The sequence below is a fragment of the Ranitomeya imitator genome, chromosome 1 (genome assembly GCF_032444005.1).
Source record: "Ranitomeya imitator isolate aRanImi1 chromosome 1, aRanImi1.pri, whole genome shotgun sequence".
Classification (NCBI taxonomy): Eukaryota; Metazoa; Chordata; class Amphibia; order Anura; family Dendrobatidae; genus Ranitomeya; species Ranitomeya imitator.
The window spans coordinates 697,345,231-697,360,081 of NC_091282.1; the positions used below are offsets into that span (position 1 = coordinate 697,345,231).

Here is a 14,851-nt window from a genome sequence, read left to right on the forward strand (position 1 = left end):
ACCAGGTCTTACGAGTGGCCTGTGGCCACAAATTCCATTTTATAACCCTGCAGCAAAGGGTTGGGTGTGTCAGTCTTGGTTTGCAAACTGCAGAGCAGGTGGCTCAGCAAGATTCAGCTGGTGTGAATCAACACGGAGCCAAGCGAAGCCAAAACACCTGGCACACCTCAGAATGACACGGTGGCGCAGTAGCCCACGGCAACTGGTCTCTGCTACAGACTGTCTTGACGCCCCAGCTGCAATCCAGAGGATTGGTAATTGCCAGTTGGGCCCTGAAACACGTAGCTCTATTTTAAAATTTTTAAATACACAGTATTGCCAATGGAATTCATTCTGCAGCGCTCGCTTAAACCACCGGTCTTTTATTGCCTCTTAAGAGATAGACAAATACATTGATCTCTTCTCCAAACCTTGGGCATTTTCTGATTTTTAAAATTTGCTCTTCATAATGATTGCAAGGAAGATACAGAAAAAAAAACGTAACAAAATGTCCTGTGCTATGTGGACGTCTGAAATGACTTTGAATGAAATGATGGCTCTAATATGAAGATACCTCAGCTATAGCACCCTTCTATCTTCTTCATATAAGATTATGATGGCAAATGCCTGAAGTTCACTACACCTGTGTCATACATTGACCTATATGACAAGATAGAGGATTTTGTGGATATAGTCCACGCTGCCGATAATGATATGAAGTCGTTCAAATAGACAAAAAGTGGTTTAATTCAATGCGTTTTAAGGTTCAAATGACCTCTTCCTCAGGACATAACCACAAAATCCTCTATCTTGTCATATCTGATACGGTTTCATGCGGACCAGTGGATCTGCTGCAGCTGGAATCCGCATTGATATCTCTATGCCTTACCAATAGATCTATCAGGTTACTGCAATTTGAATTGAATGAAATTTGTGTCCATCGGATAAGACCCTATTGTGCTGATTTCTCCTACAGTTTCAACCTGATACATTGACCTACAATCACACATTCCACTTCACAGACCAATAAATCTACTGGGTAATTTTTTATTTTTCTTTCTAATTAAAGAAAAAAAAATAAGAAGAAGTAGTTGTCCTCAAGCGACCTTTTCTCTATAGGAGATTTTCCTCAATAACTTAAGTCTCATAGCCATAAATCTAATATATGGGACATGTGGACATCTGGTGCTGGAAGGAAGCTTGGATGAAAGGCAAATAATCCTTATTAAACGTGATGGAAGATCTCTTAAAAGCCGATTCCAATCCTTTACGCAAGATCAGCATCAGAGCTCAACGAGCAGTGATTAAAACTGTGGCCTTAAAATAACATTATCGGTAGCACTTTATGTGAATTGATTCCTTTTGAGTCTTGACTAACAGCAGACATCCTTAAAAATTACAGCATTACCAATAAATAAATATTTGACATAGTGAAATAAAAGAATCAATATTCTTAGCAAATTCAATTAAAGCAGATTTCACACTGGAGCATGGCATGTTTTTTTTCTTTTTTTTAAACTCATCACCATACGTTTCTATAACGCAATCAAATATTTCCCACCTATTATGTAAATGAAGCATGTAATGTCAAAAAAGGGCAACTGACACCCTTTATTTTAAGGGGTGTGGGAGGGTTCACTATAACCCATCCCAAGTCTCCTTCACTCGATCTCTCTGGGATACGTTACTCAACAGACTTATACCGGATACTCCGAAACACACCCAAAAACTAATTGCATAAGTCTCTTGTAGTGATGAGCAAATGTGCGGGGATAAGGTGTTCTCTGACCATGCTCGGGTGCTAACCGGGTGATTTTGGTGTACTCGAATAATATGTTCGAGTTCCCGCACCTGCACACATGCTAACTACCAACCAATCCCTGCATGTGTTGCGGCTGTCGAAGTCACTGCGACTCAAGCATTGTATTCGAGCACGCCGGAGACACTTGGTTAGCACCCAACCATGCTCAGATAACACGTTCGCTCAACACTATATAATTACAGTATGTCTTGAGGTTTAATGTCTTCATTTCTTTCTCTTTTCTACTTTCCACTGTATAATGGTTCAATAAACACTTTGAAATATAGAGGGGCAGCTCAATAAATGATATAACCTTACCGCCTGCCTGATGACGGACAACAAATTTCTCGTTACCAAACCAAGAATCTGTGACACATGCACACTATTCCTAATCTTTCATCTCTGGATTCACAATTGCAGTTGCGCCAACAAATCGGCTCCAGAAAGTTCGCTCTCAATGGGGGAAATATTGTCTGCCATTGTCAAGTGTTGTCTTTATACTCATGAAGATAAATGTTAAAACAGACTTACCCCTTACAGGCATGTTATATTTATAAATACCAACTCCAGAGCAAGGATAGGTTGTCAGAAAGTATTTTCGGTCACAAAAATGAGAAATGCTTTGTTTGCTACTATATTTTAATTTTTACTTACTGCTTCATGGCCATTTTTTTTCCTACGTATGTTTTTCTAGAAAGGATTACTAGTACAAAACAGGTAAAACAATGTTTGGAACATACTGTTCGAACAGAAATAGCAACTAATATGTGAAAAAGAAAAATCACTCTTTGCTGCCAAAGGTTACATACTTCATTTACAACAAGTCATAAATATATTGTATAATATGTATACCTCCAATATTTATGTATAGAATAGTTATCAAGGGCTCCAGGGAGTGATGCTGAGAGTTAAAAAAAAAAGAAAAAAAAAGAAAGAAAAAAAGTTACACTTAGGCTGGTTTCACACTTGCGTTTTAAAACACATGCGTTTAAAAAAACAACGCATGGTGAAAACGCGCATGTAAACGAGTGCAAACGCTGCGTTTTTTTGACGCATGCGTTTTTGCATGTGGTGAAAAAAACGCGGCGTTTTGACGCGTTTACATGTGTTTTTTCATGCGTTTGCGTTTTTTAAACGCATGCTGAGAAATGTGTGTCAGCTGCCAATCATCAAAATAAAGTAAAAAACCCAGTATAAACAGATATAGTTAGGGTTAGGGGTAGGGTTAGGGATCATAACCCTAACCCTAAAGGGATCCTAACCCTAACGGGATCCTAACCCTACCCCTAAAGGGATTAGGGTTAGGGGTAGGGTTGGGATCCCTTTAGGGTTAGGATCCCTTTAGGGTTAGGGTTAGGATCCCTTTATCACCTTTATGGTGGGGGGTGGCATATCAGTGTGTTTTCTGTTTTTTTTTTTTAATAAAAACGCATGCGTTTTTAACGCAAACAAACGCATGTGCTTAAAAACGCATGCGTTTACATAGACCAATAGGTTTTTTTGCCGCGAAAAAACGCATGCGGCAAAAAAAAAAAAAAAAAACGCCGCAAAAATTACTACATGTTGCATTTCTGCAACACAACGCATGCAGAGAAAAACGCATGCGTTGCAAAAACGCGTCAAAACGCATGCAAAAAACGCATATGTTTTTAATGTTAAATATAGGGAAAAAACGCATGCTTTTTTTGTGTGCATTTTTTACCGCAAAAACGCAAAAAAAAAAAAAAAAAAACCGCAAATGTGAAACCAGCCTTAAATTTTTTTCCAAAAGCATAATAAAGAAGGTAAGTGCTGGATATCATGATAATACTGGTGATTATATAACATTATAAAACACATGCTCTTCCCATACTTTTATAAATTAAATCAATAAAAATGTGACAAATGTCCAGAAAAGATTGTTTATTTAGGCATATTTTATGCATTTTTAAATCTGCAGCATGTTTAGATTTTTTCTATTCTGTAAGTGAATGGAATTGATTAAAAACCAATTTATTTACATAACATACCGTATGTAAAATAAATAAATCAATAAATCACCCAAATTGTACGTTCTGTGAAAAATCAAATATATTTCCAAAAATGTATTTGTTGCGAACAGCTCTAAGGATTGACAGTTTTTCATCGATTGGCATATAAATCAGAAACTAAACAATGCTGAACAACGTAGCTCAGTGAGGAAATCATTGTCAGAGGAAGATTCTGAATTAAAAGGAATGACACTTCTTTCATACTTGGATTCAACTCAGTGTAGTTAAAATTAAGCATTAAAGAGCATTATAAAACAAAAAACAATAGGTTTCTTTTCCATACAGTAACTTTGCAATGTTAATGCTAAATCTGCAAAAAATGTATATTGTGCAATTTCTGTAGCTTTCCACCCCTCCTCCAAGTACTTTGATTTTTCTTTCCGATTTCCAATCTGTCTCCTTGTCCCTCCCTCCACTTCTGCAGCTTTACAAATGTAATTTCAAATGCAAAACAGAGATACATACAAAATTGCAATCATGTTTTTTTTTCTCACCACCATCATTCACATGTAAAGATAAATGATCGAAGTATGTACATTAGAATGCCAAATAAAAAAATATCTAAAAAAATACTATTATAAATAAGTAGTAGGTAAGGGATAAAAAAAAAAAGCTATGAGATAATAAAAACATTCTAAAGAAATAGGGACAGTTACGAAAAAGGGGCTGCCGCCAATAATCATAAAGCCATTTTAAACGGAAAAAGATTTGTATTATTATAAAATTTATTCTAAAACGAGACATAAAAAAAATGGAAAAAGTAGGTAATGTTTAATTTAGAGAATACCAGTGGCTTTAAGATGATGGTCAATAAAGCTTAATATATTGTAGTATGCATTCAAACATCTGAGAAGCCAAGCTTGTTACAGAAGATATTTGACACACAGAACAGTAAAGTCCTGGGTTGTCCATTTATTGTGCCAGTCTTAGGTACCATCACAGGTATTATCAAGCCAGTCTCTGATGGAAAAAACTTGTAAAAATGATCACAAATTGACAGATCTCTAAGCATGCCCATTATTTACCTTCTTGACAGAAGGAATTTATAAAACCTTGTGTCCAGACGGAAGTATTTCACAGTAAGGAAGGGTTAGCTACTGGCAAAATTGGACCTGCATTTTGATTTATATCTTCAGGTAATTCCAAATATCCTTCCTTTTTGCCAAGGACAACCACTTAGTCATTAACATTGGGGCAATTTCCTTAGTCATTAACACTGGGGCAAGTTAGTTCTTTATAGCTGTCTGCTTAGTTTCTGAGCTTGCCTCTCCTTGGCTTCAAAAGCAAACTTGGTGTCTTGAAGCTGACCAATGGCTTCCCTGGCTTCCTGCATGTCTTGAGTAATTTGAGCATATTTTTCAGCCAAGTCCTTGTTCTCTCTTCGAATTTCTTGTACCAGTTGGTTGACTTCTTCTGTTTGCTTGGTACAGTGGACCTTAAGCTGTTCAACCTCGGACAACATGGCTTCCATGGTCTTCACTAGTGAATCCAACTTCTCCTTCGACATGGTGCTGTGACTGTGCCAAACAGCTAGATCCAAGGAAATGGCAAGCACAATGATGTATGCCCGGCTAGCAAGTTGTGTCTGTTAAGCCATCATTTATACAGTCTGCGTTCTCTGAGCTTTACATCATCACTAAGCCGATTGTCCCAAATAATCTCCGTCCCCCACTCACAATGGAATAATCCTTTAGGATTTGAGCCTTATGCTGACTGCTACACATGTATTGCAATATGGAGATGCAGAAGACATTACATTTGTAATCTCTACACTGTGACAATTATTTCTTTCAGATTCATAACATACCCAAATGCTACATATTTAGTTCGAAAGAAGGCTGGAGGTATCACTCATGCGCTGCTGATGACTGTTCATAGATAAAATTGACAACACTAAACAGGTTTAAAAGTCAACGCGTTTTGAGGTCACGCAGACCTCTTCATCAGGACAAACCTCGACTAGGACTAGGTTTATCCTGATGAAGAGGTCACACGTGTCCTCGAAACGCATTGACTTTTAAACCTGTTTAATAAAAGTCATCAATTTTATCTATGAGCTGTCATCAGCAGCGCATGAGTGATACCTCCAGCCTTCTTTCGTTACCTTGGTCTACTATATGACCGGTATCTGTGGAGCAGCTGTTATATATGCCCATTATGTGTTGCTTTCAGCAACCTAATAAGGCGAGTGCATTCCCCTTTGACATCCTATTGTCACCAGATAAGACCCTATTGTACTTTATTTCTTCCCAGTTTTCCTCTGACATTTTAAGTTCATCATTTCTGATTTCATAAATCTTATAATTAAATACCACAATATCAGGACTGGGTAAAACATTTACATTTGAGAAATAGGGATTTTTGCGTACTCGCCGTAATATCCTTTTCTCTGAGCCAATCATTGGGGGACACAGACCATGGGTGTATGCTGCTGCCATCAGGAGGCTGACACAAAGTATTAGAAAGAAAGTTAGCTCCTCCCCTGCAATATACACCCTTATGCTGGCAGAGAACCAGTTCAGTGCAAAAGCAGTAGGAGATCAATAATAACATATAAGAGTATAACATGTCAAATTACAGAACAAGCACAGAGCCATTAACAGGGTGGGTGCTGTGTACCCCAATGATTGGCTCGGAGAAAAGGATTTTACGGTGAGTACACAGAAATCCCTATTTCTCCTTCGCCTCATTGGGTGACACAGACCATGGGACGTTCCAAAGCAGTCCTTTTGTGGGGACAACCTAACAGATCAGGCGCTGCGTAACCGCTTCTTAAAAATGTGCTACCGGGGCCTGCAGAGTCCACCTGCCCAGACTCACATCTACGGAAGTCTGGGTGTGCTTCAAGAATGTGTGCGGACTGGATGAAACCGCAACCTTGTCGGCCTGCTCTGCCGAAACCTGGTGCCTAATGGCACAAGAAGCCACTATCGACGAAGTGAGGAGTGATCCCCGCAGGGATAAACTGACATCTGACGCGGAAGGACCCCTGGATGGTGTAACAAATCCACCAGGCTAACATAGCCGAAGAAGTGGCTAAACCTTCCTGTAACTGTCAGGAAGCTTTCCCGTGACCGTCAGGAAGCCCAAATAAAAAAAGTGTCCAACCTTCGGAAGGACGCCGTCCTCGATACGTACCTTCTCAGAGCACTCACCTACTCCAGACTATGGGGAACCCGTTCCGTTTTGCGGAACGAGACGAGGTAAGAACTATGTCCGCATAACAGAGGGAGAACGATATGACATTGGTAACAAGGGACGATGATGGCCTGAGGACAACCTTGCCTTGATTGCAATAAGGAAGAGAGTCTGAAAGGACAGAGCGGCTAGCTTTAAAGACTCGTCTGAATGACGTGACCGCAGAGAAAAAGGAGACCTTCCATGTTAGTAACGTCTGTCTGGATCAAAGGAGTCTACTGTAAGACCCCCCAGGACCATTAAGGTCCCAAAGATCTAATGGTAGGTGATAGGGAAGAATCGCATGTCAAAACTCCCTGCAAGAAAGTCCCTACTTGCAGTTTTGTTGCAATAAGTCCGAAAAGGCTAAAATCTAGACTTACAGTGAGCTGAGCGTCAGGCCTGAATCTAGATGGTTTTGAAGGAAAACTAAAATAGGGGGAAGGTGTCCATGATCTCTGCCCCAAGTAAAATGCGCACTGAGGCGGGCTTACAAGCACTAGTCACGGACAACTTGTTGTGAGAGTCCCACCTGGGTCAGAACCGGTTCCTGGAGAGCAGATCTGGACGATCCGACAACCGCCAGATAAAATCGGTGACAAATTGCACTAGCTCTGCAAACAAAACCTGACGTGGTCAGTGCAGATCGCCCAGGATCACTGGCACCCTTTCCGCTTCCTAAAGACTCTCGGTAGTGGAAGAGGGGTGACGGAACTGGTGCCATGGAAGAACCAGAGCATGCACTGCAATGGCTTTTGGATCTCGAGACCAAACTATGAACTTGAGTACATTGGCATTCAGTCTGGACGCCATCCAATCTACATCTGGAGTGTTCCAGTGAAGGCAGATCTGTTGCAAGACTTCCAGATGAAGTTCCCACTCACTTGACGCGAGACCCTGACGGCTGAAGAAGTCCGCAGCCCAGAGTTCTACTCCTGGGATGAATACTGCCGAGATCACCGAGTGATTGATCTCAGCCCATCAGAGAATGTGAGGTACCTCGTCCATGGCCATGGGTACCTCCTAGATGATTGACGTACGGCATAGCCAAGGTGTTATCAGATTGAATTTGGATGGGGTGATCCGCCAGAAGGCAGTGGACCTGCTGTAGGACTAGCCGTACTGCTCAGATGCCCAGAACAATGATTGGGAGACTGGATTCCCGAGATGACCGCTGGCCTTGTTTAGTGTGGTGACACTCCCCAGCCCAGAAGACTGGCATTGGTAGTCACTAATAACCATTGAACCAGGAGAAAGGATCTCCCCTGGATGAGGAAGGAGCTCAGAGACTACCCTCTGAAAGTCTGTCTAACCTGCAGAAAACAAGCGGAGCAAAGGGAACTGCTTCCATTGCCGCCACAATTTTTCCTCAGAACCCTCATAGCAAATTGAATGGAATGAGAGGACGAGTGACCAAGTGCATGAGCTCCCTGTTGAAAGGCCAAGGCCTTGTCTCAATTACCAACCCTCTGGAGGTGTCCACTATCATCCTCAAAAAGGATATCTGCTGGGCTGGAAATGAGGAAAACTTGTCTAAGTTTATCTGCCAGCCCAGGTGAGAAAGGGTATCGAAAGTGTTATAGTCGGAGTCAGCGGAGTCCTGGAAGGATGGCTAGAAAGTCGACCAGATACGGCAGGACGAACACACCCCGAGAGTGCAAGATGGACATGACAGCCACCATGACCTTTGTGAACACTCTGGGAGTGGTAGCAAGGGCGAAGGGCATCCAAGAGGCGTGAACCATATAGTCTCCCGCTCAAGAGATTTGATTGGCCAGCTGTACTGTCTTCGGTAAAAGGTTACTGTTGTGAATCAAAGTAGTTAAGGTCTCCGACCAGGAGACCATTGCTCTAGCAACCCATGCGGCGGCTAAGGAAGGGTAGAGCACTGAACCCGAGGCCGCAAGATGGAACGAGCCAGATTAGCTATGACAGTCCGTGGTATTTTTAATTGATAACCCATCAGGCAGGGGATACTAGTAGGTATACCACAAGAGATTCTACCCGGTTAAGCTGCCAGGTGGCAGAATGAACAGCCGCATCCAGCAGGTCAGGAAAAAGCCGTCTCTTGTTATCGCTGCTGTCTTTTGACGGTGCAGAGTGAAAATGATGAACCCTCGATCCACCAGCCTCTTAACAGGGAAGTGGAGAGGGATCGTCCGCCTTCAGGGATCGTTCGCCTTCTTGCATCATCCGCTAAATAGTGGTGATGCAGAGGGGGCTGCTTGGACGCCAAAAGGGGTGCCTCTGTACATCCACGGAGTTCAGGTCCCCGGGTGGACAGGGCTGGTTGTCTGGAATTAGGCCTGGCTGCAGAAAAGGATACATGGAGGCGACACACTCCATGTGCTCCTCTGTTGATGGTGTGGGGAGATTGGTGCCCTTTAAAGGACCAGTCGCCCCTAAAAATCAGACCAGGCATGGCATCCCACGTCATAGGGGGGTATACGTGGAGGGGACACTCCACGTGTTCACACATTGGTTGAAAAAGGATACCGCGCTTCTAGAAGCCTGTACATTTCTAGAATACTTGCGGCCCCTGCTAGCCGATGGCTCCCATGTGGGAGAAGGTCCATTTATATCGGTCCTGCGAGCACTCCGAGCCATAAAGAGGGTTCACGGAGGGATTAAATCTCTTGGTCAGAAGCCATGGATTGCGGCAGTGACGAAGCCCACTCAGGGGAACTAGGTACTCTGGGATAAGCTGGGATCGGCGGCGGCAGAGGGCTCCTGAGCTCATTTGGGGTGACCGGCTTTGGACTGGTCATGTGCCTTAAAGACTAGGGAATATTGGTCATGTGCCTTTAAGACCAGGGAATACTGGTTCTGTGCCTTTAAGACAGGAAATACTTTGCATGTGCCTTTAAGACCAGGGAATACTGGTCTTGGCCTTTATGCTGCCAGAGGTAGTGTGGGGTGGGGGAGGGAGCGGCATCTCCTTACCCGGATCCTGGGTCCCCCAAGTCAACGTTGGATTAGCACTGTCTTCAACGCTGAATACCGCCAGGACCTAGATAGCCGCCGAGAATATGCTGCCAGTGATCTCGTCCTGAACAAGTGCCTGAATAGAGGGGCGAAGCCATGGAAGCACAGCATAGCGTGGGCTGCGGCCTACACAAACCTGAAGCCGGGAGCTAAATTTTTGGCGCTGGTCGGTGCCGAGCAGGAAAAAAAAAAGGCAACCTCACGCTGCAAAAAAAAGCGGGGATCTGCCGGTTGCGCAGAGCCCTCCTTACGCTCCAGTCCCGGCACTTACCCAAGAAGATGCCGGAAGGCAGAGTACGCAGCTCTATGCAGCAGATCAGAAAAGTAGACAAGATCCTCTGCTGTCGTTGCTGTTTGGACGGTGCAGGGATAAAAAGAAAACCCTCAATCCATCATCCATTTCATAGGGAGGTGGAGAGGGACCGTCTGCCTCCTTGTTCCATCCGCTTTAACAGTGGTGGTGCAGTGGGGTCAGCTCGGATGCCACGAGGTGGGCCTCTATACATCCAAAGGGTTAATCACGTAGGATGGGACAGGGCTGAATGTCCGGCAATAGGCCTGGCTGCAGAAGAGGATATGTGGAGGTGACACTCCATGTGCTCGTCCGTGGAAGGTACGGCGAGATCGGTGCCCTTGAAGGGACCTATCGCCCCTAAGAATCAGCTCAGGCGTGGCATCCCACGTCGCAGGAGAGGATACGGAGAGGCGACATGCTCCGTGCTCGCCTGTTGATGGTTCGGGGAGATCGGAACCTTGAAAGGATCCGTTGCCCCATTCGTCCTTGGAAAAAATAAAATAGGTAAAGTGTCAAAATTGAAAAGTAAAATAATAAAGAGTTTTGGGTCTGAATAGCAGACCCGTCCGTGTGCCTCCTACGGACACTAAGCAAGAACTGGTTAGCTGAGAGCCAGCAGGAGGGTGTATACTACAGAGGAGGAGCTAACTTTCTTTGTAATACTTAGTGTCAGCCTCCTGGTGGCAGCAGCATACACCCAGGGTCTGTGTCCCCCAATGAGGCGAAGGAGAAAATCTATTCTTCCAGCATGGATTATCATGAATGCATCCTGAAAATTAACACTTGGCATCTCTGAGGTATTAGTGTCAGTCCGCCAAGCACCCCCGTACCCAATGCAGAATCATAAGCTCTCTCCAAATCTTATCAGATCTTACAGAGTTACCAAATAGGTAAGATCTGTCCAGCTCTTAAGGTACCTTCACACTGAACAACTTTAACAACGATATCGCTAGCGATCCGTGACGTTGCAGCGTCCTGGATAGCGATATCATTGTGTTTGACACGCAGCAGCGATCTGGATCCTGCTGTGACATCGTTGGTCGGAGCAGAAAGGCCAGAACTTTATTTCGTCGCTGGATCTCCCGCAGACATCGCTGAATCGGCGTGTGTGACGCCGTCAGCATCCCGCACTGACTGTGAGCGCCGGCCGGCCGTAAAGCACAGCGGTGACGTCACCGCTCTGCTTTACAGCCGGCCGGCACTCACAGTCAGTGCGGGAAGCTGAGGCCGGAGGACAGACACCGGAATGTAAGTATGTAGTGTTTTTTTTTTTTTTTTTTAACATTTACAATGGTAACCAGGGTAAACATCAGGTTACTAAGCGCGGCCCTGCGCTTAGTAACCCGATGTTTACCCTAGTTACCAGGGGACTTCGGCATCGTTGGTCGCTGGAGAGCTGTCTGTGTGACAGCTCTCCAGCGACCACAAAACGACACTGCAGCGATCGGCATCGTTGCCTATATCGCTGCAGCGTCGCTTAATGTGACGGTACCTTTACAGCTCAACCACCAACCTCGCTATTGTTTTATGGACAGACATCCAGCTCCTTTTCTTAAATTCTGTCCCAGTTTCTGCCATTACTACCTCTTGGTTTATCCCATACACATGCATTATTCCCACATGTATGTCTCTCATACAACAGTTTAATTATACACCATGATTGTTCACTGCTTGGGATATGTTCAGACATGCTGGTTTGCATATTGTAAACTGGATAATTAAGTGAAACGCAGTAGAAATCCAAAGATGACAATAATTATAACCGCTGTTTGATTTTTTCAGAATTTTATACAATTACTAAATTGTGCATGTACACAAACCGCACTCTGCCAACTACCCCTCCCCCCAATCTGTGCCCTCTCCCCTTAACTTACCTTTTTCATCTAGTTGTTTCTTCTGATTAAGTGGCAAGGTACTCCATGAATCCTCCAACATTATAGAAGGGTGGTTTAATTCAGATGTTTTACAAATGTCCATGTGAGGAAAAGAAAGTAGGAGTCTAACATTAGGCCTATTTGTATCAAGAACATATCATAGCTCAGGGCTTATACAGAAAGCCACACGGCAGGGGGCACAAGTCATGTGCGATTCCCACTGTCTTAGAGACAAAGAACAAGTTTGTGCCCTAGACAGATTGACTCAAACCTGGCTACTAAGCATTAGTGATGAGCAAACGTGCTGGGATAAGGTGTTATCAGAGCACGCTCACGTGCTGAGTGTCTTTGGCGCGCTTGAAAAATATGTTTGAGTCCACACGGCTGCCTGTCTGGTGGCTGTTGAACAGCCGCGAAATATGGAGCCGCGGGGACTCAAACATATTATTCGAGTGCGCCAAAGACTCTCAGCACGTGAGCGTGCTCTGATAACACCTTATCCCAGCACGTTTGCTCATCACTACTAAGGAGTTGTCTCAGCATAGGTCATCAATGGCAGGTTGGTGAGGGTTCCACATCCGTTGCCCCACCCATCAACTGTTATTTGTTCTGGCGGAGGCCAAATATAAACACATGGAATAGAGTTGCGCTGACCTGCTCCATTCAATGCGTTTACATCTGGCCACCGCCGGAGCAAACAGCTGATTGATGGAGGTGCCATGGGTTGGACCCCCACCAACCTGCTATCACAACACACAGGCTCTCCATGCATGTGTTGTAACTATCACACAGCTGCGCACATGCGGCGCCGAACACCCAGGAGCGCTCCAGGTATCCGGGTTCCCGCTGCAGCTCCTTCGGTAAGTGCTACAGCTTGCTGAATAAGGAAGGAGATGAACATATTCGCTTATCTCTACTCACTAGGTCCCAGGATCTGGGCCTCCAATGATCTGCACATCGTGCAAGGAGGAGGGAAAAGAAACCATGTAAAAAAAAAAATGTAAAATTAAATGATAGGTACATCTTAAATTAATTAGGAATATAGGAGCTAGCAGAATACTGTATGTGCAGTGGACATTTTTCTCTGATTTTTTACTTCAGACAAGTACCATCTCATGGAAATGGACCAAAAATCTTTTATTAACCTTTTCCCTTTAAAGAAAAACAAATACAAACACATTTAAATGGCAGCCATTCATATTCTCCAGTGTGACACTCCTTAAAGCAGGCAAATTAAGGAAAAGCATGGAGAACAAAACAGTAGTTTATAATAGTCTGGAGCGTAAAGAACTGATATGATCACTGCCCTGAGCCTGCAAAACAAACTGTTCCCACAGAAAGGATGACCTGGGCTTTGGTTCATTTACAACCCTAACTTTTCCAGATGCCGATATTTCTGGTTTACAAAAACCTCTGTTATGGATTTCAGTAATAATTCCAATAAATGGTGTAAGAAAAAGGGAAAAAAAAAAAAAAGAATTATAGCAAAGAAAAAAAAAGTGCATTTACCCCCCACCCACCCCCATCCCGCATTTTTGCAGTGCGACATCTACCCTGTAAGGTAATAAAAAAATAAAATAAAAAAAAATCAACGTCTCTTTCTACAAGTGCCGTAACACCAGAACGGACAGTATGAGACAGCACTTTGTCCCAGTAATTACTTTTGCATTGACATTTCAAGAAAAAAACAAATATAAATGGTTGAGGCAGAAGTGAACGGTAAAGTATTCGCATTTTCCAATAGTGTTTAATTACAGGAAGATCATATTTGTTCTAGAGAGTATTGCTTTTAACGAAAAGTACTTGCTCTCCCCGCTTAGTGGGAATTTCAGCCACAAATGCCACTTTCTCCATCTGACTTTTTGCATTTTTTGATGGGAATTACGTAAAAATCCTCAATGGTATTTGCACCATTTTACCATCCTTTGGTCTCACCTCTTATCTTGCTGCTGAAGGAGTTTTTCACTTTTTTTGGATACAGTACAAGGGAAAGGATTTCTTACATAACCTTAAAAAACGACCCCTTGATTTTTATTTTTTTTTGGCTGGTAAAAGGATTGCAAACATTTTGAAAACTTTTAACCATCAAAGATCTGGATATGAAAACGGTCCAAAAATAATCAGAAACAATACACAGGTTTGCTGCCTTTTAAGTACTAAGGGAGCAATTACTGAAATCCTTTGACCTGGAGGGAAAATATAAAGAAAAAAAAAAAAAAAATCGGGAAAAGCAAAATGCTTTACTTGTATGCATCCATGAACAGTCATATTGACGGAATCAAAAGTACAAAAAAAAAGTTGTCCAAAAAAGTTAAATATAAAACTGATGGAATGCCAACTGATCCATAAAAGGCCGCACTAAGTTGTCTGTAGCAAAGTAGAATACAAGTCCGAATGTGATGGAGATGGGAAGTGCAGGCAATGCCTTCTTGAAGATTGCAAGAAGCAGGAGGGTAAGGCACAGGCCCTGTGAAAACAGCAACATTATCCAAGGTTATTCACCACTGTAGTTGTCCCAAATAATGATTGAAAGGGGATTCAAGAGGGGACTAGAAAAAAATATTACAGAATGAATGTAACCACGAATGATCAGAAGTATTAGCCATACTGTGAGGTGCATCCATCTTCCCAATCATCATCAATTAGTACCCCTTGAAAAGGGTCTGAAACGTTAAGGCTATGTGCACACGTCCGGAATTGCCACGGAAAT

The 14,851-nt window shown here is 43.2% G+C and overlaps 1 protein-coding gene across 3 annotated transcripts in view; it reads right to left on the bottom strand.

Moving 5' to 3' along the window:
- Positions 1-13,261: 13,261 nt before the first annotated feature.
- PSEN1 (presenilin 1) overlaps positions 13,262-14,851 on the bottom strand; it is a 126,280-nt gene continuing 124,690 nt past the window's right edge. For all 3 annotated transcript variants that reach the window (XM_069731075.1, XM_069731084.1, XM_069731094.1), the window contains one exon: positions 13,262-14,608. In XM_069731075.1, the coding sequence (XP_069587176.1) occupies positions 14,453-14,608 (156 nt within the window). In that variant the 3' untranslated portion in view covers positions 13,262-14,452. The remainder of the gene's footprint in view (positions 14,609-14,851) is intronic.